At 36.8% G+C, this 22,936-nt stretch overlaps 1 protein-coding gene across 5 annotated transcripts in view; it reads right to left on the bottom strand.

The window, feature by feature from the left end:
* Window positions 1-22,936, bottom strand: part of LOC115209135 (palmitoyltransferase ZDHHC3) — a 111,914-nt gene that overhangs the window by 12,256 nt on the left and 76,722 nt on the right. For 4 of the 5 annotated variants that reach the window (XM_036501587.1, XM_029777285.2, XM_029777284.2 and 1 more), the window contains 4 exons: window positions 16,732-16,856; window positions 16,072-16,168; window positions 14,147-14,228; window positions 4,108-4,182 (listed from right to left, as the gene is read on the bottom strand). In XM_036501587.1, coding sequence (XP_036357480.1) covers window positions 4,108-4,182; window positions 14,147-14,228; window positions 16,072-16,168; window positions 16,732-16,856 — 379 coding nt within the window. The remainder of the gene's footprint in view (window positions 1-4,107; window positions 4,183-14,146; window positions 14,229-16,071; window positions 16,169-16,731; window positions 16,857-22,936) is intronic. The other variant, XM_029777287.2, reaches the window with a different exon arrangement.

Genomic DNA, 22,936 nt, shown 5'->3' with positions numbered 1-22,936 from the left:
CATCAGTACAGGTTGTAGCTAGTGTTCAATACAAACTCTGACCCAAATATTTTACCTGCCTTTTGTTGAAGCTGACCAAATACAGACTCTCACATTCACCCTACAATGTTAATCTAAGAGTAAACATTCACAGCCTCAAAATCTCGAAGTTTACAAGATAATACACGATTAATTTTAAAAAATGTGAATAGGCAAAAATTATATTTGACAGAGTAAACTGAATGCGAAAGGGTTAAGGAGTTGATAAAGTAAAGTACCAGTCAAGTACTAGGAGTTGATGTAATCTACTAAATCCCAACTGCTAAAATAAGAAACAATTGTTATTATTACCATCATTAACGGAAAGCAGAGAACTGAGAGAATTGTTAGCATGCCGAGCCATATGCTAAGAGGCACTTTGTCTATCTCTACATTCTGAATTCAAATTCTGTCACGGTCAACTTAGCTTTTCATCCTTTCTGGGTTGATAAAATAAGTACCAGCTGAATACAGGGGGTCAATGTAATCAAGTTACCTTTCCCCACAAATTGCTGATCTTGTGTCAAAATTTGAAAGGATCATCATCATCATCATCTTATAATAATTCTGCTTATTATGTTATATAGCCTGTCAATAACACTTTCACATGATTAGAGAAAAAGAGGAAGAAAGAAAAGAGGGAGAGAAAACCGTCCATGATGTGAGGTAGAGGGAATGTAATTGTAATGCTTTCACATGATTCGTTGAAGGGAAAGAGAGAACCAGAGAAAGATAAAGGAGAAAGAAAAAGAGGATAAGGCAAAGAGTGAGTCAGAAAGAGAGAGAGAGAGAGAAGCATCCATGACATGTGGTAGGGAGAAAGTAATATTTATTACATGGTTAAAAAAGTTAGTTGAAGGTAGTGATATAGAGGAGAGTTAGGAATATAATTTTAGCAGAGGGGTGATGTTCTGATGGTGAGATTAAAGAAAGGAAGAGAGAGAGGGAGAAAGAAAGAGAGAGAGAGGGGGAGAGAGAGAGAGAGAGGGAGAGAGAGAGAGAGAGAGGGAGAGAGATGATTGCGGTGGTGGTGGAGGTGGCAATGGTGAGAGTATAGTGAAAAGTAATTTTTTCCAAAAGCTGCACTAGGGTATTTTTATATCACCTACCACTTAATGCATGTGCATCCCAGTTTCCCGTTTGCCTGTCATATGCAATGACTATCAATAAATCAGAAAGGAAGACATTTGATAAAGTGGGGATGTTCTTGCCTGAACGTGTATTCGGCCATGGTCAGCTATATGTTGCATTCTCAAGGGCTCACAAATTATCTGATGTGAGAGTTAAAGTTATCATCACTGACAAACAAGGGAAAAGAAGAGAGAGAACTTACACGAAGAACATTGTCTGCAAAGAAGGATTGGATTGAAAGCTGTATGCAAATTGAAATGTGTATTGGCTCCGACCCATTGCCTTGGCTTATAAGTTACCAATGCTGTCCTTTTCAGAGTACGCCACCTGCATCAAATTTTTACCCCCATGAAATTGTGACCCCATATTTTACATATAAAATCATTTTTCTTACTATAAAATTTTTGTTTTCTAGATATAAAATTGTGACCAAGTAAATTTTAAAATGTAATTTTTTCTGTTTATGGGGGGAAAAGGAAAAATAAGGGTAAATATTTATTTAATGAGTGCTGTGTATAAAGTTTATAAAATTGTGCATAAAGTATATAAAGTGCATTAAGCAATCATTGTATTCCAATTTCCTTCACTTTTCAATGAATGGCAGATGAGCGACTATCAGGCTACACTTTTAAGCTTTTTGGATAAAGTTTCCAGGAATAACCCAATAAGTTTACAATTAATTCCGTGAAATATTCACAGGTCCCACTAATTATTATCATTATTGTCATTATTATTGTTATTAAGGCAGTAAGTTGGCAGAATTGTTAGCAAACTGGACAAAATGCTTAAAGGTATTTCATCCATCTTTATGCTCTGAGTTCAATTTCCACCAAGGTCAAGTTTACCTTTCATCTTTTTGGGGTTAATAAAATATGTATCAGTCAAGTACTGGGATCAATGTAATCGACTATACCCCTCACACCAAAATTCCAGGCCTTATGCCTATAGTAGAAATTATCATTATCATTATTATTATTATTATTATTGCTAAGGCAGTGAGGTGGTAAAATCATTAGCACACCAGGCGAAATGCTTAGCGGTATTTCCCATCAAGGTTGACTTTGCTTTTCATCCTTTCGGGATTGATGAAATAAGTAGCAGTGAAAAACTGGGGTCAATGTAATCGACTGGTCTCCTTTCCCCAAATTTCAGGCCTTGTGCCTTTAGTAGAAAGGATTATTATTATTGTTGTGGATTAGCAGAATCATTTGAGAATCAGAAAAAATGTTTTGCTGTAATTTCTCTAGTTCTTTATATTCTGAGTTCGAATCCCATCAAAGTCAACTTTGCCTTTCATCTTGGGCTCAACAGTATCAGTCAACTCCTTTCCCTCAAAACTGTTGGTCTTGTAGTCATATCTGGCCCAAATATTGTACCTGTTTTATGTTCAAACTGGCTCACGTTCAGCTTAGCACACCTACCATACAATGTCATTGTAAAATCAAACAATCACATCACTGAAATCTGGAAGCTACAAGACAATGCACGATTCATTTAAAACAATGTGAATAAAGAAACATTACATTTGACAGAGTAATCTGAATGCTAAAGGGTTAAATCAGAATCATCATTATTATAAGTAGCAAGCCAGTCTTCATGTTCTCAATGATAATTCTATAACTGTACCAATCATAATTATTACTTCAGTCACTTGTACCCACACTAGTATTCACCATGCAGGCTATTTTTGAATAGCTATCATCCATTGTAATACCATTTTCATGCCCAGTCACATTCCATCAGTACAGGTGGTAGCTAGTGTTCAATACAAAATCTGCAGTCACCAACCAAAGCAGCTCCACCAGGCCAAGCGTTGGGGATGAGGGGTAAGGTGAGAAACGAATTGAAAGCAATAAAAATAAAGGTGTCTGGCAAATGTTGACATGCATGACCAAACTAGTTCTGTATATAGAGGACAGCACCTTGTTATAGGTGTGGCTCTGTAGTAAGAAGCTTGCTTCCCAACCACAAGGTTCCCAATTCAGTCCCACTGTATGGCACCTTGGGAAAGTGCCTTCAACTACGGCCTCAGGCCAACCAAAGCCTTGTGAGTGGATTTGGCAGATGGAAACTGAAAGAAGCCCATTGTGTATATGTGTGTATCTTTTAGTCTGTGTTTGTTCTCCACCACCACTTGACAGCCGGTGTTGGTGTGTTTACATTCCTGTAACTTAATTGGTTCGGCAAAAGAGACCAACAGAAAAAGTATGAGGCTTTAAAAAATAAGAACTGGAGTCAATTCATTCAACTAAAAGTAAAAGAAAAAGATCTCCAAGGCAGTACCCCAGCATGGCCACAGTCCAATGGCTGACACAAATAAAAGATAAAAGACTACACTGCCTCACACAGTTGGTGCGATGCATGTGTATATTCTTCTCAGATACAAATTGCTAAATAGTTTGATACAACACTGATTATCCGTCCATAAGCAGCAAGTTTCACAGCCATGAAAGGAAAATTAAGCACACCATGTTCTGTGCACAGAACATGGAGAACTATGTGTAACACTTCTTCTCCTTAAGTGCAGTGTCAGTTGCAGAAAGGAAACAAGAATTAAGTTGATAAACCCTGGTTTATATAGAAATCCATTTCTTCACCAAATATATGGACTATAACAGCTTATGGTTGCAGCTGATGACCACACTCATGATGCTTTGATTCTTAAAGAATCTTACCTTTGAATAATTTTCTCAAAGTGAATTTTGAGAAACTTATTTAGAGCAAAATAAAGCAAGAAGGCTCTTAGAAAAGAACGGAAATTAACAGAAAGAAACTTAAAGGTAACAAAATAACAGTAACAAAGACATGCAGTCCTTTGTATAGAACCTGATAAAGCAAATAAATTTAGTAGTTTTACAATAAGCACTGAAATTAATTGTTAAAATAGGTCAGAATGGAAGAAAATGTTAGAAAAAAAGCATGAAACTGAAACCAAATGAAACATGGCAGGCATCTCACCAAAATTGACTGAAGGCATACTAGTATCAAAACTCAGTACAATGTTTAGTAGCACCATTGGAAGATTGGAGATACCTGAAAAACATGGATATTTAGTTTACCTCAGTACTGCATCACACAGGATTAGTGGAGATGTAGACTGATTGCGCAGCTAGCCTGCTATGTGTATGTATGTATATAAATATATATATACACACACACACACACACACATATACATGCATGCACATGCACACATATATACACACATGCATGATCTCACACACACACATATATATATATTTTAGGGGTGCCAAAAATTAATGTTACAAAACATGTAATGAGTTCAAATCAGCAAGAAACATATAAAAATATTTATTTATTCAAAATATAATCACCACCATTAGCAATATTTTCCCACCTTGAAACCACTTTTCTGGTTCCTCAGGTAAAAAATATCAGGTTCTTTAGAAGACGGAGATGTTTGGAGAGCTGTTTTGACAGTGTTCCACCTTCTGAGTCTTTCTCCACTGATAAAGAACTCAAGAGACCTGAATCAGTGAAAATCTGATGGTGCTTGGTTTGATGAGTAGCAAGTGCCAAGCAGTGCTTTCCAGCTCAATAAATTTATCTTTCCTTTGTTATCTTCACTGCATTATCATGTTGCAGGATGATTCCCTTTCCGTTGACAAGTCTTGGTTGGTTTTTGAGCAAAACTTGATTGACATGTTCAAGTTGATGACAAAATAGTTCTGTGGATATACTTTCCTTTGTTCCAATAATTCAAAGGAACAATATTTATTGTATTCCACCAAACACAACAATTTCATTAAGAAATGAGGTTTCTTCATTTCTGATTAGTAAATTGCTGAACACACTGCTTTATTCTCAGAAGACAGCTTTTGAACTCACTTCCCCTCTCTAAACACTTTCCCAATCTATATGCAATGATCTTGCACAGTGGACCATGGCTTTTTGACTTCCATGATAAGTCTCCAATAGTTTAACATGGACCCTATTCAATTGCTACTTGCTTGAAAATAAGACATTACTTTTTTGCAACTCTAAATACACACACACACACCCACATGTACATACACACATACATATATACACACACATCCATGCATACACACACATGTATACACACACAAAAGCAGAGTAGCCAGTTAGAAAACCTCTATAATCTATGGGACAGCCATATAGAAGTGGTGATAAACATTACAAGTCATTCAATCCAGCTGTCTCAATTGAGTAATGCGGCATGAATGTCCAGTTTGGATTGAAGTCACTTTAGTCTTTGGCTGGCTGAAATATCTCATCTGTGCATGCCACAACTACAGATCTTGGCAGTATTTTGCTAACTGAACTAGTTGATCTTGATCATCAATGGTTTGTCTGTTTATTTGCTCAGCATCTGTTAGTGTTCACCATGGATGAACTCAAAGTGATCACACAGACTTAGTTGATTTAACTAAATTTTCTATTTGAACATTGGATTGTGAATGTCATAATCGTTTCTGTTGTTGGCTCAAAGCCTGACATTTTAAGGGAGAGGAACCGGTCGATTGCATCAACACCAGCGCTTAAGTGGTACTTGTTTTAATGGGTCCAAAAGGATGAAAAGCTTAGTCAACTTTGACAGAATTTGAGTTTGGAATGTAAACACAAGCCAAAGCCACTAATATCGTGTCTGGTGTGCAAACAATTTTGCCAGCTTGCCACCTTAGATTGTTAATGTCATAACGCAATGAAAACTTGTTTACATTCAATATTCTTTTATTGTTTCAGACACATCATGAATATCACTAATGATTATATGATCCTAGTCTTGCAGGCTCATGAGTGGTGGTGTCTTATAAAAGCACCTGTACCAGTGCCACATAAAAGTACCTGTAACGGTGCCACGTCAAAAGCACCGAGTACACACTGTAAAGTGATTGGCATTAGGAAGGGTATCAAACCATAGAAACCATGCCAAAACAGACAAATGGAGCCTGGGAAGCTCTCCAGCAGGTCAGCTCCTGTTAAACTGTCCAACCCATGCCAGCATGGAACAATGATGATGATGATGATGATATTACTTGTGTTTCATGCTCATTTCATTAGACAAAGATACGAGCAGAACTAGTAACAACAAGGCACACATATCGTCATCATCATCATCATTTAACATATATATATATATATAATCTTGGAAGATGAGTTACACCTACCAGCCTGAACACCATCTTATCAAGTATGCACAATGCCCAAAACAATTGACCATGTAATCACAGACCTCTGCAGAATGCATTGTACATCCTCTATGACTGCCAACTTCCAGGACTGAATGGACTTACAAAATATAATTAGATACTTTAGCACTGTTTGGTGAATACTATGAACTTATTTGCAGTGGGCAACACTTGGTGATGTGGAGAATGGGCAAGAGAGGTTTAGCAATTGCAGCTCTCTGATAGTATCCAGCTTTATGGAGCACATGATGAACAGTCTTGGTTGACACAGGGTTGGTAAGGGGGAGGGGTGGTTTAGCTCTGATGTCAATGTTGTTACTGTAGTTTGATGATTTTTAGATACAATACGTTCCCTCTCAATGAACTTTGACTTCCGTCAAGTGTTATGCTTGCCAGGGCTGGGTTTTACCTTCGTTTTGGAATGTCAACATGATTTTAAAGACTGTACTTCTTGAAGCATTAAACAATGCAGCAGTCTTAGAGACTAAAGCTCCAGCCATTCACTTTCCAACAATTTGTCCTCTTTGGAAAACAGATAGGTCATGCATTTTAACTTATCTAAATTAAAACATCTGCTGACTTTCATTTTACTGTCTGCACCTTAGAGAACATCAATACATGGATGCACATCCCACATGCAAGCATATACGCAGTCACACACATACGCATGTGGGATGTGCAAAACAAACTGAAGAATATCGACCACATTACTGCCAACTAAGAGAGAATGTCTTCTAGATATTATCTTCCAATGGGGCATCATGTGGTGGTCAGAAAAGTCTGGAACAGAAGCACCAATGGATTAAGTACACAATATTGCAATTGATGGGTCAACACATAGGTTGAACTTAATTAAAGCAACAAGCCAGATATTGTGTAGGACCACAAGAAAAATATATGCTCCGTGAAGAAATCATCTGCCCTCTGGACACCAAAGTGGTTAGAAAAATACAAAGGAAAGCATGTATAGACTGTTGATAAGGAGTTTGCAAATCCAGTACCCAAGAGACATTTTCAGTTTTATACCTATTATTATTGGAACAAAAGGATGTGTACCAAAGTTTGGCTGAACTAGGATTCTAAGGGAAAGAATGCAACCCCTTAATTCATACCATACAACTCATCATGATATTTAGGATAATAAAAATCTGCAAGACAGTCTTAGAGTTTAAAGGATGATGAACAAGAAGGTAGAATGCCAAAATTAACTCTTAAAGAAAAAAAAAGACACACATATATTGCGTAAAGATATGTTTATCTCCCACATCATCATCATCATTTAATGTCCATTTTCTATGCTAGCACAAGCTAGACAGTTCAACGTGGTCCAAATAGTTGAAAGACTGATTTATGCTTGGCCATGCATTTCTACAAATGGATGCCCTTCCTAACACCACCAACTTTACAGAGGTTATTAAGTGCTCTTTTCAAGGTTACCAGCACTAGTGAGATCACCTTGCAAGTTGCAAAACTAAAGGGCCTCATGAGGCTCCTACAACTGAAAGAGAGTGGGAGAAAGACAGAATAATGATTTTAGACAAGGAAATGAGAGATGGTAAAGTATGATGGGAAGAATAAGTTTATAGCTGTGTGAGGCAGAAGTAGTAGGGCAGAAGAAGTGATTATTGGGGAGTGGGTATTGGTTGAACTGGAGAAAGAAAAGGGATTAGTGGAAGGTGTAGAGGAAAGAAATGTAAAAGAGAGAGAGAGAACAGAGAAGAGTGGTGAGGTTCCATAGTCACCGAATGAAAGAGGGTTGGGGGTCATGGAGCGATTCTTTTACAGGAATAATGTTGACAGCGATTTCAAAGTTTTGACTTGCTTAGCCTTCATCAGACTAAATATGTTTTCTACAAAATGTATGAAGTAATCCTTCAGTTTAATGTAAAATTGTTTTTATTATAACTTGACATATAAAACAAACATTAATGTGTGTGTGTATCTGGTTGGAGTTTCCCATCTTCAACTGATCTAAAGAGTCGTTAATTCCAGAGACAGAAAGCAGGACTTCAACTCAAAACCAAACAGAACAGGAATAAACATCACAAGATATTCTGTATGATGTTCTAACGCAGTTCTATATTTAAGAGATGAGGAATTATGTACATTATTTACAATTGATGGATATTTGTCCTCATCTTGTTTGTTGTTAACACATTTCGACTGATATACCCTCCAGCCTTCACCAGGTGTCTTGGGGAAATTTCAGACCTGGGTTCTCATTCCGTCAATTGTAAATAATGTAAATGATGTTCTAGTGATCCCACTAATCTACTGCCTTGAGCTGGTATTTTGTTTACTGACCCCAAAATGTAAAAAAAAAACAAAGTTGACTTTGACAAATCAAACTCAGACTATAGTAAGTAAGTTGAGCACTGATCTGATTATTCTGTGAATTCACTCCCTAGAGTGTGTACATAAACAGTAAAATTGTAACATATCTCACTTAGCAGTCTGTAATCATTTAACTGCTAAAAGAAACAATTATGTCTGGAGATGATATAGAATATCATTATGTATTTATTTCCGTAGGTGGCGTCATTTTATTTTCAAGTCTCTTCATTTAAGCTGTACTTGTATAGCGTAATTACATTGCTTTAAACATGATTGCTTTTCACTTTCACAGCTCTCTGTAATTGCTTTTGGAAAAGAAATATTTTTGTTCTGAAAGCAAAGTATTTATTCTTATAATCAAGTCTGTATGTCGTGTGTGTGTGTGTGTGTGTGTGCATCTGTCTGTTTGTGTGTGCGTGCGTAATTGAAATGAGAATTCCACTCCCAGAAGCACTCATTAAACACTTAGTTGTCAGGCAGTGCCCCATAGATAGCCAGTTAATTTAGTGCTTGTGTATATGAAAGGGGAATTGGTAGTTGCGATATCCACATTTAAGATTCATCATCATTTAACATCCATTTGTCCATGCTGGCATTGGTTGGACAGTTTGACCAGAGCTGGCAAGCTGGGGAGCTGCACCAGACCCCAGTCTGCTTTGGCAGGGTTTCTATGGCAGGATGCTCTCCCTAACACCAATCACTGTACAGAGTATGCTGGGTGCTTTCACATGCTTTTCATGTGACACCACATGAGCACTTTTATGTAACACTGCACTAATGCTTTTACATGGCACCACACAGGTGGCATCACACTGGCACATTTACAGGACACTGCATGTGTGCTTTTACATGGCACCACATAGGTGCTTTTATATGGCACTGCATGAATACTTTTATGTGGTGCTGCCACGAGTGCTTTACACCACCAGAGGGACTGGTCTTAACACTTCTGCTGTGAAGTATGAGTTTTCTTGGTACAGCAAGGTGCCAGGCTTTTTGGCCTTTCATTATCTGAAAGGTTCAGCATCTTGAGGTTGTTCTTCAGTACTTCAGCCCATGTCTTCCTGGGTCTCCCACTTCCATCTACTTTGAGAGATTGGCACTTCTTTATGGAGCTGTTGGCATCCATCCACACCACATGACCAAACTAGCAATCTGTTGAACATGTATACTTACATTACACATCCAGTGGAGAATACTAGCCTCATTCCTTTCTAAGCTTTGCATGTCCTCTGCATCCAGGACCCACATCTCGCTACCATGTAGGATTGCTGTCTGTACACATGCATCATACTGTCTTCTTTTCACTTGGAGAAAGAAACCTTTCATGGCCAAGATAGGTAACAGCTCTCTAAGTTTCCTCTTTCTATTCTTGCTATCACACTCTCTGTGCATCCTCCTCACTACTAATTTGGTTCCCAAGGTAGAAGAAATTATCTACTACCTCTAATGAGCTACCAGGACATCTGAGAGAATCAATTTCCTGAGCCTCTAAAGATTTTATGGATCCTTTGCAGCTTCCACATACAAATATTAGCTTCCCTGATAATCTTCCTATTAATTCACTGCACCTCTTGTGTGTCTATATGGAGTTCCTGTCTACATCTTGTGTGTCTATATGGAGTTCCTGTCTACATCTTTCCCACAAACCAAACAGGTCCACCTACCTGAGGTGGGTAGGGTCCTGTCAGTTTTCTTGTTTACTAGGATCTTAGCCTTTGCTAAGTTAACCTTAAGGCCCTTAAATTCCAGGTTTTGCTTCCACACCTGGAATTTCTCTCTATATAGAATCTGCTGAGGGCAAGATCATCAGCATATAGCAGTTCTCATGGCCTGTTATGGCCTGGAGGACAATGATGAAAAGGAATGGACTAAAGACTGAGCCTTGATAAACTTCTACCATTATTTCAGATTAACAAGCCTGAAGTGGTCTGGGGGAAATCATGGATAATTGCATGATTTTGAGGTAAAGATACTAAAAAAAAAAGGCCCAGTCTACATAGTTGTATATAAATAAGCACCTCAGGATCAGAAGAACAACTCACCACTACCAGCAGAGGTAAGATTGTAAATCAGATAAATGGTTTGTTAGCTTGCAATACTGAGTTCAAATCCTTCCGTAGATCTGGAGTAGTTAAGTAATCACCTTCAAACTAGAGTTCACCTATTCTTGCCACATCTTTGATTTTGATTCTGATTAAGTGATGTGAGCAATATCTGATATGTAAATAATGCTTGACATTAAGCTAATCACACACGAACATGCACCACCAGGTGGACATTTCTGCCATTAGGGATAACTACTAAAGGAAGGCTCAAATTTCAAGATATGAATTTTAAACTTATTTCAAACTTATGAAACAATATTTTATGAAACAGTATTTTAAGGAAACTTTGTCTTCTGATGATTGGCTATAAAATCCTCAAACACATTAAGTTGCAGATAATATTAGGAGTTACTTAAGAAGTGATGAAATAAAGAAACTGTGACATGAGGCTCAGATTTATATTCCACATTCTATGGATAAAACTGGAAACGATACAATAGTAAATAAAAATAGTAATAATAATCCTTTCTACTAAAGGAACAAGGCCTGAAATTTGAGATGGGGAGACTAATTGATTACATTGACCCCAGTATTTAATTTATCAATTCCGAAAGGATGAAAGGCAAAGCCGATTTCGGAAGATTTTGATGATAATAATAAAGTCAAATGCATTATGAAGGGAGAGACAAAGATCAAGAGAAAAAGAGGGAAAGAGAAGTGTTAATGACATGAGGTAGGGGGGGGGGAATAGTTATGTGGCTAAAAAGTTAGTTGAGGGGAGAGATATAGAAAAAGAGAGTGCAAAATACAATGTTGAGCAGAGGAGTGATGTTCTGTGGTGAGTTGAAAGGGAGAGAGAGAGAGAGAGAGAGAGAGAGAAGGAAAAGTAATGGCATTACCACCACCAATGTATTATGCTGTCATGTGGTTAGCAGAAGTGAGAAGTAAAGAGAAAAATGATAATGACATGAAGAGGGGAAGGACATGAGTAAAAGGTTTGTTGAAGTTAGAGACAGAGATAAATATAAAGTGTTTAGCAGAGAGAAAATTTAAACATCATATGAGACATTATTGTGACCAACAAGAAAATATCATTTTAATCAATTTTTTTAATATCTTCTATCAGTCGATCTATTTATCTATCTATTCACACTGACAAATACTTTGATGGGTTGATGGTAGAAAGAAGGATAAATAACTTATCATAGATAGAGATTTTCCAATGAAAGTAAAACAACTCAGCAAAATAGCTGCAGATGTTATTTTTCAATTTATTTGTTATTCGAACTTTGTATTGCCAAAAAAGTAGTTACAAACAAACAACTGAAATGAAATGAAATAAAAATATTCTTGGTTGGCAAAGTTTTGTTACTGAAAACTATAATGGTGCTGATGGTAGTGGTAATGATGATGATGATGGTGATGGTGGTGACAGAAAGTTGAGAGTGAAAAGTGTATTTCTTTTTAAGCCTATCACTTAAAGCAACTGTTCCTCATCTGCTTGCTTGAAAATTGGTATTTGTTTACAGAATACGGATGAAAGACAAAGTAAGCTAACAAGAGAATGAATGAGACTATATAGACAACAATGTAAAGAGCAGAGGGCCAAATCACTGGTCAAGCACAGTAGACGATAATATGAATGAAAGAGAATACAGTGAGTATTGACAACATGTAAAGAAATGTGTTCAAGATAGAATAGAGAATGAAATTGAGAGAGTATGTCAAAAATACTGTAAACATGGTTGAAAGAGTCACAACATTGGTGACATGACTATTCTCTGTAATCATTGTGAAGCTCTTAGATTTATAAATGAACCTTTGAACAGCTGAGAGACTAGGAAAGTCAGGCTCTTTCAATTACAGCCTGATCCAGAAGAAATGAGGGTTTTTTTTTTTTTTTAATGAAAATAATGTAGAATATACAATTTCAAAAGAAATACTAATTTTTATGGTTCTATATAAACTTCCAACCACCTAAAAGGGTTTCATATTTATCATAGAATTTCCACAGATACTGGTAGTAGTAATAATAATAATCCCTTTTACTATAGGTACAAGGCCTGAAATTTTGGGGGAGGGGATTAGTTGATTACATCAACACCACTGTTTCACTAGTATTTGATTTATCGACCCCGAAAGGATGAAGGGGCAAAGTCGACCTCAGAACATAGCTATGGGAAAAATTCCACTCAGCATTTCGTCCAGTGTGCATTTCGTCCAGGTGGCCAGCTTGCCACCTTAATAATAACAGCAACAACAATGACAAATAGCAGTGCCAGTGAAAATTCCAGTCATTTTGAAAATTGTATATTTTTCTGAAGCATTTCGTTCTTGAGATAGGGTAAAAGTCCACATAAGTAGAAGTGTAGATGCAATTTTAAGAAATCACATCGTTGAAAGCTAAAACCTTATGTTGTCTGTGAGTTGCCATCTGTTATCATTCAATTTATGTCAAGAAGTCAACAATGTTAACTATAGAACAAAATCAATACTGTACATTGGTAAAGTCTTAACAAATCTTAACATGGATATCTTAAAAAACAAGACTTAGCAGTCTACCTGTATAGCTATTAATCTTTCTAACTGTATACTTGATATATCTGTTGACCTGTCTATCTGCTTGTCAACCTGTCTATCCATCCATCTACCAGTCAGAAAGTTAGTCTACTTTTCTTTCTGTTGATGTTTGCATTTGTCTACTCGGATCAAAATGGATAAGCATTTAAATCAAATAACAAAAAAACAACAACAACAACAACAACAACAGAATAATGGCAGTGCCACAGCCTTTGAACTGAAACATAAAGAAGTAACATCCAAAGTTATTTGCTAATTAAAGTTATTTAATTATCAATATATCTAGTCATTCATCTTTCTCTCTCTTTGCCACAATCTCTTGTGTTAAACATTCTTTTCCTCTGTACTTCTTCCTTCAAATAACTATTGAACCACACAACCTAACAGCAGTCTCTCTCTCCAAGCTCTCACCACTAACGCTCTTCTCTCTTTTCGCCTCTCCTTTCAACTAGTCCTGCAACAGCATATTAACATATAGAAATAATAATAATAATAATCATAACCACAAAAACACAAAGCCAATAATTTGTATACATAGATGCAAAGTCACAAATTTATGGAAAATGGAGAAATGGGAAAACTGTGATATTACCAAGAGAAGTTGTCATGCGAGTGATTCCAACTTAAATGCTACCATTACCATCATCATCATCATCACTGACACCATGGTCAATAGTGAAGCATTCTAAACTCAAGGCAATTGCCACAATAACAAGCTTATTTAACAAAATTTAAAAACAACAACATCAAGACAAACAACAAAATACAGAGAGAGGCAAATAAGAAAAAAAGAATGAAAAGAATATAGCAAAAAAAGGGGGGAGTAGAGAGAGAGAGAGAGAGAGGGGGGGGTTAAACTCACCTTTCCAGTCTTTACCAATACAAACAACAAAATGATTGATGGACAACATTGCAGCATGAAGGGACATCAAACATATGTAGAGCTGAAAGAGAGACAGGGTACAGAAAATTTAGCTTATTTGAGCCAGGCATATTGTAGATGTCAGAGACAAATATCAGGAGAGATACCAGTTATATATGTAGAGATGTGACAGAGACAGATATCAATCACATGTACTACAGATGTAACCGAGACAGGTATCAGTCACATGTAGAGATGTGACAGGTATTAATCACATGTACAGATGTAACCGAGACAGAAATTAATCACAAGTAGAGATGTAACAGAGATAGACATCAGTCACAAGTAGAGATGTAACAGGGATAGATATCAGTCAAATGTACAGATGTAACAGAGACAGAAATCAGTCACAAGTAGAGATGTAACAGGGATAGATATCAGTCACAAGTAGAGATGTAACAGGGATAGATATCAGTCACAAGTAGAGATGTAACAGGGACAGATAGTCACAAGTAGAGATGTAACAGGGACAGATATCAGTTACATACATAGAGATGTAATAAAGGCAGTTATCAATTATATGTAGAGATATAACAAAGACATATTAGTCACATGCATAGGGATGTAACAGACAAATATTGGTCACATATAAGGCTGTATGTAACAGAGATAGAAATCAGTCACAAGTAGAGATTAAACAGAGACAAGTCAATCACATATATAGAGATGTAATAGAGACAGATATCAGTCTTGTAGAAATGTCTGTCTACATATGAGTGACATCTGCAACTGCTACACATCAGATACATATAGAGATGTAACAGACAATGCAGTCAAGTTAGTTAATCTGAGCAATTCTAATCACAGTTGTTCTGGAGACTCAATAAACTGTGGGACTTGAAAAACATGCTACACTTTTGGTCTGATTTAATGTGTTATGTTCAGGATTTAAAAAAAACAAAAAAACTAACGCACAGATTAAAGTTAAAATGCTACTTGGAAATTAGCTACAATAACACTTAAGGTACAAAATATACAATATTATACAATACAAATATTATTCCACAAGGAAATGACAATTATTAATATTGCTGGCCTGTTTTGAATGTCCACACTATCATATATCCAGGAAAGGACATCAAGTGAATAGAATATACACAAATAATCACCAGTAACAGTCCAGTTAACGCTCAATATACATTCACTAATGATGAATCAAACCTCTTCTGATAATAGATCAATGTTCTCCTCATTTCAAGTGTTCCCTCTTGTTCTCCCCATCCGCTGCCCTTTTTAAAGGCTATTTTTTTCCCTTTTTCTTTTCTCATGGCATGGACTATCTGATTTTTTTTTGGTCTTTTTTTCTTTTTCTTTTTGTTTTAAAAAGGACTTCGTTTTTATATTTCCTTTTCTTTCTTTTTGAATGCACGGAACGACATTCGCATCACACAAATGTTAAACTGAAATTTTTTTTGCGTTTGTAACAAATGTTTCTAATTTAAACTATTGTGTTAATATCACAACACATTAGGAATTAGTGCAACGAAACAGCTGTAGAAGGTTATGTGTAATAGAGGCACAGCAAGGAAGATCACATAGGACACACAAAATCCAATGCTAGACACCTGTCTATCTAAACCAGCTCTAGGTAAGATATGTGCTTATCTAATTCATATGGGAAAACCTGAAAATGTAATGATGATGATAAAGAAGACTGTAGTCTGTCTTACTAGTGTGAAAATAGACATGTTTTTTCATATACCTGTGTTTGTGTGTATACTGTATGCGTATGCTACCATGTGTGATAGCCACACATACATGTGTAGTATGTGCCAGATTGTTGAAATTCTCTTCCCCACCTTCATATACCCATACAATCCCCACTCACCAAGGTAGAGAAGAACAGTTCACCTCTCATTACTTACAGTAAATAACACGAAGAACTTTTGGTTGCTCTCTCCAACACAATTGTTTACCCAGGGACAATGATGGTCCATCTTTCGTATACATCGTTGACAAACACTGAAATAATTGACAGAGAAACGTTTTAGGCAGGAATTAACACACCTGTGCACTCACTATATTAACAAGCACACACAGGTGTTAGATTAAAAAACTCTTTAAGGCATTAAATTTCTAAACTAAATAAAATTTTCAGTTCAGAAATATACAATGAATTTTACCTTATATCAACATAGAGAGAGAGTGGGGATTGGGGGGAGAAGAGATATATAGATAGATAGAGAGAGAGAGAGAGAGACAGATAGATAGATAGATATACATTGAAAGGAAAAGAAAAAGTTATAAATGTAGCTATGCAGAAATGCCTCCCTACAAATATATGAAGTTTTCAACATATTCTTCCAAATTACTGAATATATGTGCACTTTGATTTTAATATTCTATTTTTTGCTTCACAGCTCAACTTAGCTTGATAACACTTTCCACAGTCATACATACAGACTGAGAGATAGGCAGGTAGGAGTAAATAACATGTAACATCTGCAGATAAACGAAAGAATGTAAAAGAAGACAAGAGTTAATTGTGGAGGGTGATGGCAGCAAACCTTTAAAATCAGTCTTACCTACAATGATGGGCTCGATCTGGTTTAATGCTTAGACATTTTGGACATTGGAAAACCACTTCTCCTTTTTTCAAACCTAATTTCATTAAATTCTCTCTGGTGGCGTTCCCTCGTGGTACAGCACCCTAAAGACAACAAATCGATATACAAATTTTTTAAAGGTTTTTTTTTCTCTTTCCACCCCTACCTTCACTATATTCAAAGTTTAATCAGAAGAAGAAGGCAGAATCCATGACCTTTAGCAGACCTTCAGAGACTTGAGAAATGGAGTGAAATTATGACTCAGAGATTATCTTTAGATCAAAGATCTAATCTGAATGTTTGCAGCAGATTAGACTCATGTAAAAGTACCCAAAGGACAGGTGGTGATGCTAAACCCAGGTGACAGATTAAATCATTTTTCAGTTACTTACAGTTTGAAGGAGGGGCAATACCCATGACTTTCCATGTTCTTCTAGACTAGCGAGATTGATGTCATTAATGCTCTAGTGGAATATTTGCAGGAAAGACATGAGCAGAGAGGGAATTCCAGAGGGCCAATGTTCTGGGAAGAAGGGACCAGGTATAGTAATTTATGTAGGGTCCTGGAAACACACAGACCCACAACAAGGGTGATGAGTGAAAGAGAGGAAGTGGGCCAATACTTCCTAAGCAGAGGTGGTCTGAGCCCAGCTAGCTCCAAGGAGAAGAGGCTGTTATACTATCCAAGACTAAGCAAAGTCCATCCAAGTAGCTTTCACAAAGTTTCATCTCAAAACAATGTTACAAGGGGTTAGATCAAGCTGATGTTATTGAAAAGACACCAGCCCTTGGAACTAAGCCTGTGCAAAAGTGAAGTAAACTTCCTAACGACATAGTCATTCACACCTGCACCTATGTCTGTGCAAGCATGAGTTTTTTCTTTCGTGATCGTATTTCTAATGAAAAACATTGTCTTTGATTTTTAATTAATTTTGAAAACAAGCAAGAATTTGATGGGATTCAGTAAAATGACTGATTTTGTAATTTGGTATTTGGGACATAACAAAACAAGCATTACATATAAATATCATCGTCCTTTAACATCTGTTTTCCATGCTGGCAGGAGTTGGACAGTTTGACCAGAGCTGACAAACAGGTGAGCTGTACCAGGTTCCAGCCTGATTTGGCTTGGTTTCTATGGCAGAATGCCCTTCCTAATGCCGACCACTTTACAATGTCTGCTGGATGCTTTTAACATGACACTCATACAAGCACTTTTACATGGTGCTGACATGAGTGTTCTTTACGTGGCACCGGCATGGAGCTCTTGCAGCCCAATCCTCATCATCAGGAGAAATGGCATTAACACTAAGGTTTTAATTTAAATATGAAAACATTAAAACACTATGATTTGTATTCTAGGAAAGGGAACAGTTTTTGCGAAATGGGTTAAAGAGTAGCGTCACAAGGGAATGTGGTCAAAAATCTGGTTCACTCACTCAAGAAATTATGCGATGATAAAGTCTTAATGCTTCATAGAATTATTCACACGTATATACATTCCAGCATAAATATATGCAACGAAGAATCCACATTAGTTAATTTAAAAACAACTGAAGGTCGTAGAATAAGAAGATTCCAATGTTATGCTAGGAAGCAGTAATCAAGTTATCAAGATAAATCTTCAGTTGAAAGCAGATTATTTTCTTCATACAGTTAATATAACACCTTTAGAAATTTTCTTCTTCTTTGTATAACTTGGATATTATGAGGTATTTTCAACAGGTTAATAATACAACTCAATATGGCGCTTCCTGAAAATTCTATAATTGCTTATTTCATTTTGTACAGTCTATCAGAACAAATTTCACATACACAATATATGATTCTAAACAGCACATTACAAAGTTCTTTCATACATTAACATAGAAATAAATTACATACCTAAGAATTTTATTTATTATCCTTAATAGCATTTCTACAAAATTTCTGCATAAAAATTGATAGAGAAATTTTATGAATTAATATTTTTATACAGAACAGTTATCTTTGTTACATACTTCTCAGTAATTTGTATGAGTTGCCATCCTAATTGAGTTTGTATAACAATATTTTTATGCATCCAACTTCTCTGCCCACCATTCCTGGAAGGGTCATTGGGGGTGGAGTCCTCAGGCACCTCCTCCATAGGGTCCTATCAGAAGCAACTGTCATTCCACTTTCTGGCCGCATTCCCAAGAGTGATCAATTGAGACCATGGATATTACCCAACCATCTTGTTCTAGGTCTACCCATAAATTCCATACCTGTTAGTTCAGCTTGAAGAATTTAATACAAACCCTTAGATAATATTTTAGTTCTCAATTTGTATCTCTTTTCCATATGGTGACCATCCTTCCTGGCAACTGGAATGGTCTCTACTCCAAAACTTCAGTTGATCTATAATTTCTCAATAGATTATATTCTTTCTACTGTATAGCTTCATTTTTCTTCCTGTTACTTCAGTCAATTCTACTGGAGATAGAATATATACTTTACCTCCCTATTGTGCAGACATCCTTAATGTCTGCACAACAGATGAATAAAGGGTGGCTGACTATGTGATACATATTTTGATTATAGTTATAACTGGATGAATTAAAAGACATTCTAACTGTAGCTAAACAAGATGAATAATTTGTTTTGAATGGTTTAACTTGAAGTGAAAAAGCTATAAATGTTTTAATACTGGGTTTAAAAAATCCTTTAGATAAAAAAAGTTGTCTGCAGAACATCAATCCATATCTCCTGTAAATACAACAGACATTCTACAACAGGCAACCTTTGACCACTTCAACCCATGGCATTAGGGAGGGCATCCAGCTGTAAAATCCATGTCAAAACAAACCTCAATGGTGCCATATAAAAAGCACTCAGTCCCTTCTGTAAGGTGGTTGGTGTTATGAAGAGTATTCAACTGTAAAAATCATGCCCAAACAGACAGTGAAATCTGGTAGAGTTTTCTGGCTTGCCAACTCCTGTCAAACCATCCAATCCATGCCAGCATGGAAAACGGATGATAATAGTTATAACTTTTCTACTTCAAGTTCAATTGTGAAAAACAAATTATCTGACATTCTCTTGAAGTTTCTAAATTCTTATGATGTCCACAAGATGAAGGATGTTTAGACAAATGAGTAAAGAAGACAGAGAGGAATCTTGGAGTCAGAAAAGTCCCTTGTTCAACAAGGGTCCTCTGATTTGGTTGAGACAGTCTACACTTCTCCTTTGCAACATCTATTTTTTCTTGATGTCATAAGAATTTTATGAACTTTTGAGAGAACCTGAAATAAATAATTTTTTGTTTTGGGAATAATATATCTCGAAGCACATACATGAAGCTATAAATAATACAAGCAAATCTAAATACTGTGTCTTCAAGGCTGTGACATTTTTCATACACCTTGATATTATTTTATGTTGCAGAAAATATTTGAATATTCTTCAGCTTGATTATTTGTCTTCTGTCTTTTTCCAATTATGAGGAACACTTCATTATTATCTGGGTGTTCCAAGAAAATACTGAATCTGCAAAATCTTATTAAGAAGCAACATTGCTATGCTCCATGCCAAAGTGCAAAATAGAAAATACACACACACACACAGATACTTATAAACTTCTGTGCATGTATGCATGTTTGTGACATATTTTAACTTCCCAGTATTTCCCTCCAGTGGCTTTTCAGATGTGCATTTCTGGCTCTTTAGTGAGAGTGTGGATGGTGGTGTGTGTGTGTGTGTGGAGTGGAAAGGAATGTGTGTGCATGCGAGTACAGGTATATGTATATGCTGCAAGGGCATAATGTATGTGGTGTGGGTATTGAGTATAACAGTGTAAAGAAGGTGTGTAGGGAGTAGAGAAAGGGAGGGACAGATGTGTGGTGGTGGGTTTAGATCAAGTGAGGAGACAAATTGAGACCATAAGGGACAGAGGGATGGAGAGAGGAAATAATTCCTGCTCTCAATGGAGGTGGGAATCTAGGTGGCCTCTGTGCAATGTCTGTCCAAACACAGACAGATGTTGCAACAAATGACTGATTGAAAGAAGTGGCATAAGGCCGAGGCGCCACTGCTGAGTCGGATGTCCCAGAGATGTTTGGGAAAATGGTGAGAAAATCACCAATATAGAATTATAGAGAGCAGAGGATTCAGTAGATTGCAATGTTGGAAGTGCAGTGATGTGGAAGGGGAGGTGGTGGGTACCGATGAGGATGGTGGTGTTGGAAAGGTAGGGGCAGGGAGACAGGTTGGGTGCCAGGATTGGGGACGAAACTACAGACCTGAAAGTCATGTAGGAAGTCAAGGGAAAAGATTGGAGTTGGCAGAGAGCGCAAAGGATGGTGTGATGGAGGGGCAGGGTGGAGGGGTTGTAGTTGAGGGAGAAAGGGTAAAGGGTGGGACCAGGAGAAAGAGGGGATGCATGGTTAACAGATAAGGTACAGGAAAGTGTGGTTTGGATAATGGTGGTGGTGGGGGGGGATGTTCCACATTGGGTAAAGTGGTGAGCCATGAGTTGGGACTGTGTCTTGAAGTCCTCATCAGCACAACAGAACTGGCTGAGATGGAGGAACTGAGAATAAGTGATAGACAGTTTGGTGTGGGTGGAGTGAGAAGTTGAGGTAAGAGTATGAGTGTGTGGACGGAGGAAGTAAGAGGGGAGTGGTGGATGGTAACAGAAATGTGAAGAAAGTTGAGAGAGGTGTTGGAGACAGAACAGGAGAATTCAAGGACAAGATGGACGGACTAGATGAAAGAGAGGAAGGAGTCAAGGTGTTTGTGAAGAGTAAGGGTGTGCTGATACAGTCATCAATGTAACACATACATATCTATATATCTATCTATCTATCTATTTATATATATATATATATATATATATACACATACTTGGAAGAGGATGTGTGGCATTCAATCATATAATAATATAAATAAAATATATATATATATATATATGCATATATACATACGTATATGTACATACTTACATCTATACGTATATATATATGCACATGTGGGCGCAGGATGTCATGAAACATGTACAACAAAAAAGTACAAAGCACAAGTACATGGAACAACGAAAGACACAAATGGAAAACAAAAGAAACAACATAAAGTGTGACCCTTCAGCAGTTGTTGGCTGCTTTCTAGTCTCATATTTGAAGCATTGTTGTTAAATGCTTGAAATATGAGACTAGAAAGCAGCCAACAACTGCTGAAGGGTCACACTTTATGTTGTTTCTTTTGTTTTCCATTTGTGTCTTTCGTTGTTCCATGTACTTGTGCTTTGTACTTTTTTGTTGTACATGTTTCATGACGTCCTGTGCCCACATGTGCATATATGTGAGCTGGCAGAAACGTTAACACACCGGGCGAAATTCGTAGCTGTATTTCGTCTGTCGTTACGTTCTGAGTTCAAATTCCGCCGAGGTTGACTTTGCCTTTCATCCTTTCGGGGTCGTTAAATTAAGTACCAGTTACGCACTGGGGTCGATGTAATCAACTTAATCCCTTTGTCTGTCCTTGTTTGTCCTCTCTGTGTTTAGCCCCTTGTGGGTAGTAAAGAAATATATATATATATATATATATATATATATATACACACACACACGTATAGATGTATGTACATATACGTATGTATATATGCATATTATTTATATTATATATATATTGTGTGTGTTATGTATATATGTGTGTGTGTATATATAGGTGTGTCTATATGCATATATGTATGTATACACACACACACGTATGCATATATATACAGCAGGGTATGCATGCACATACATTTCTTTATATGAACAAATTGAATAACAAACAGTTTTATTGATGAAAATTAAACTTGCAGTATGAGCAGAAGTTAAATCAAAGAACAGACAATGCATTTGTATGAGATACTGGGAGGTTATTTGCTTGGCACACTGAAGCTTGAACTAAAAACCATGGGTTGGCTATGCACACAGGAAACTGCTGGAAGAGCAGATACGAACACTAAGCTAAAACGAACAAATTGTACAGTAAACAGTTTCTCTGAAAAAAATTACATTCAGCCTGAAATTTGAATAACAAACCATGAGTATACTATACTTCCATGTAAGTGGCTGAGTACAAGTGATTCATTAACGACCATAGGCAGGAGTGGCTGTGTGGTAAGTAGCTTGCTAACCAACCACATGGTTCCGGGTTCAGTCCCACTGCATGGCATCTTGGA

This window comes from Octopus sinensis, linkage group LG3 (assembly GCF_006345805.1).
Source record: "Octopus sinensis linkage group LG3, ASM634580v1, whole genome shotgun sequence".
NCBI lineage: Eukaryota > Metazoa > Mollusca > Cephalopoda > Octopoda > Octopodidae > Octopus > Octopus sinensis.
Note: the sequence above shows the minus strand (reverse complement) of the source record. Positions and strands in the feature narration are given on the sequence as shown.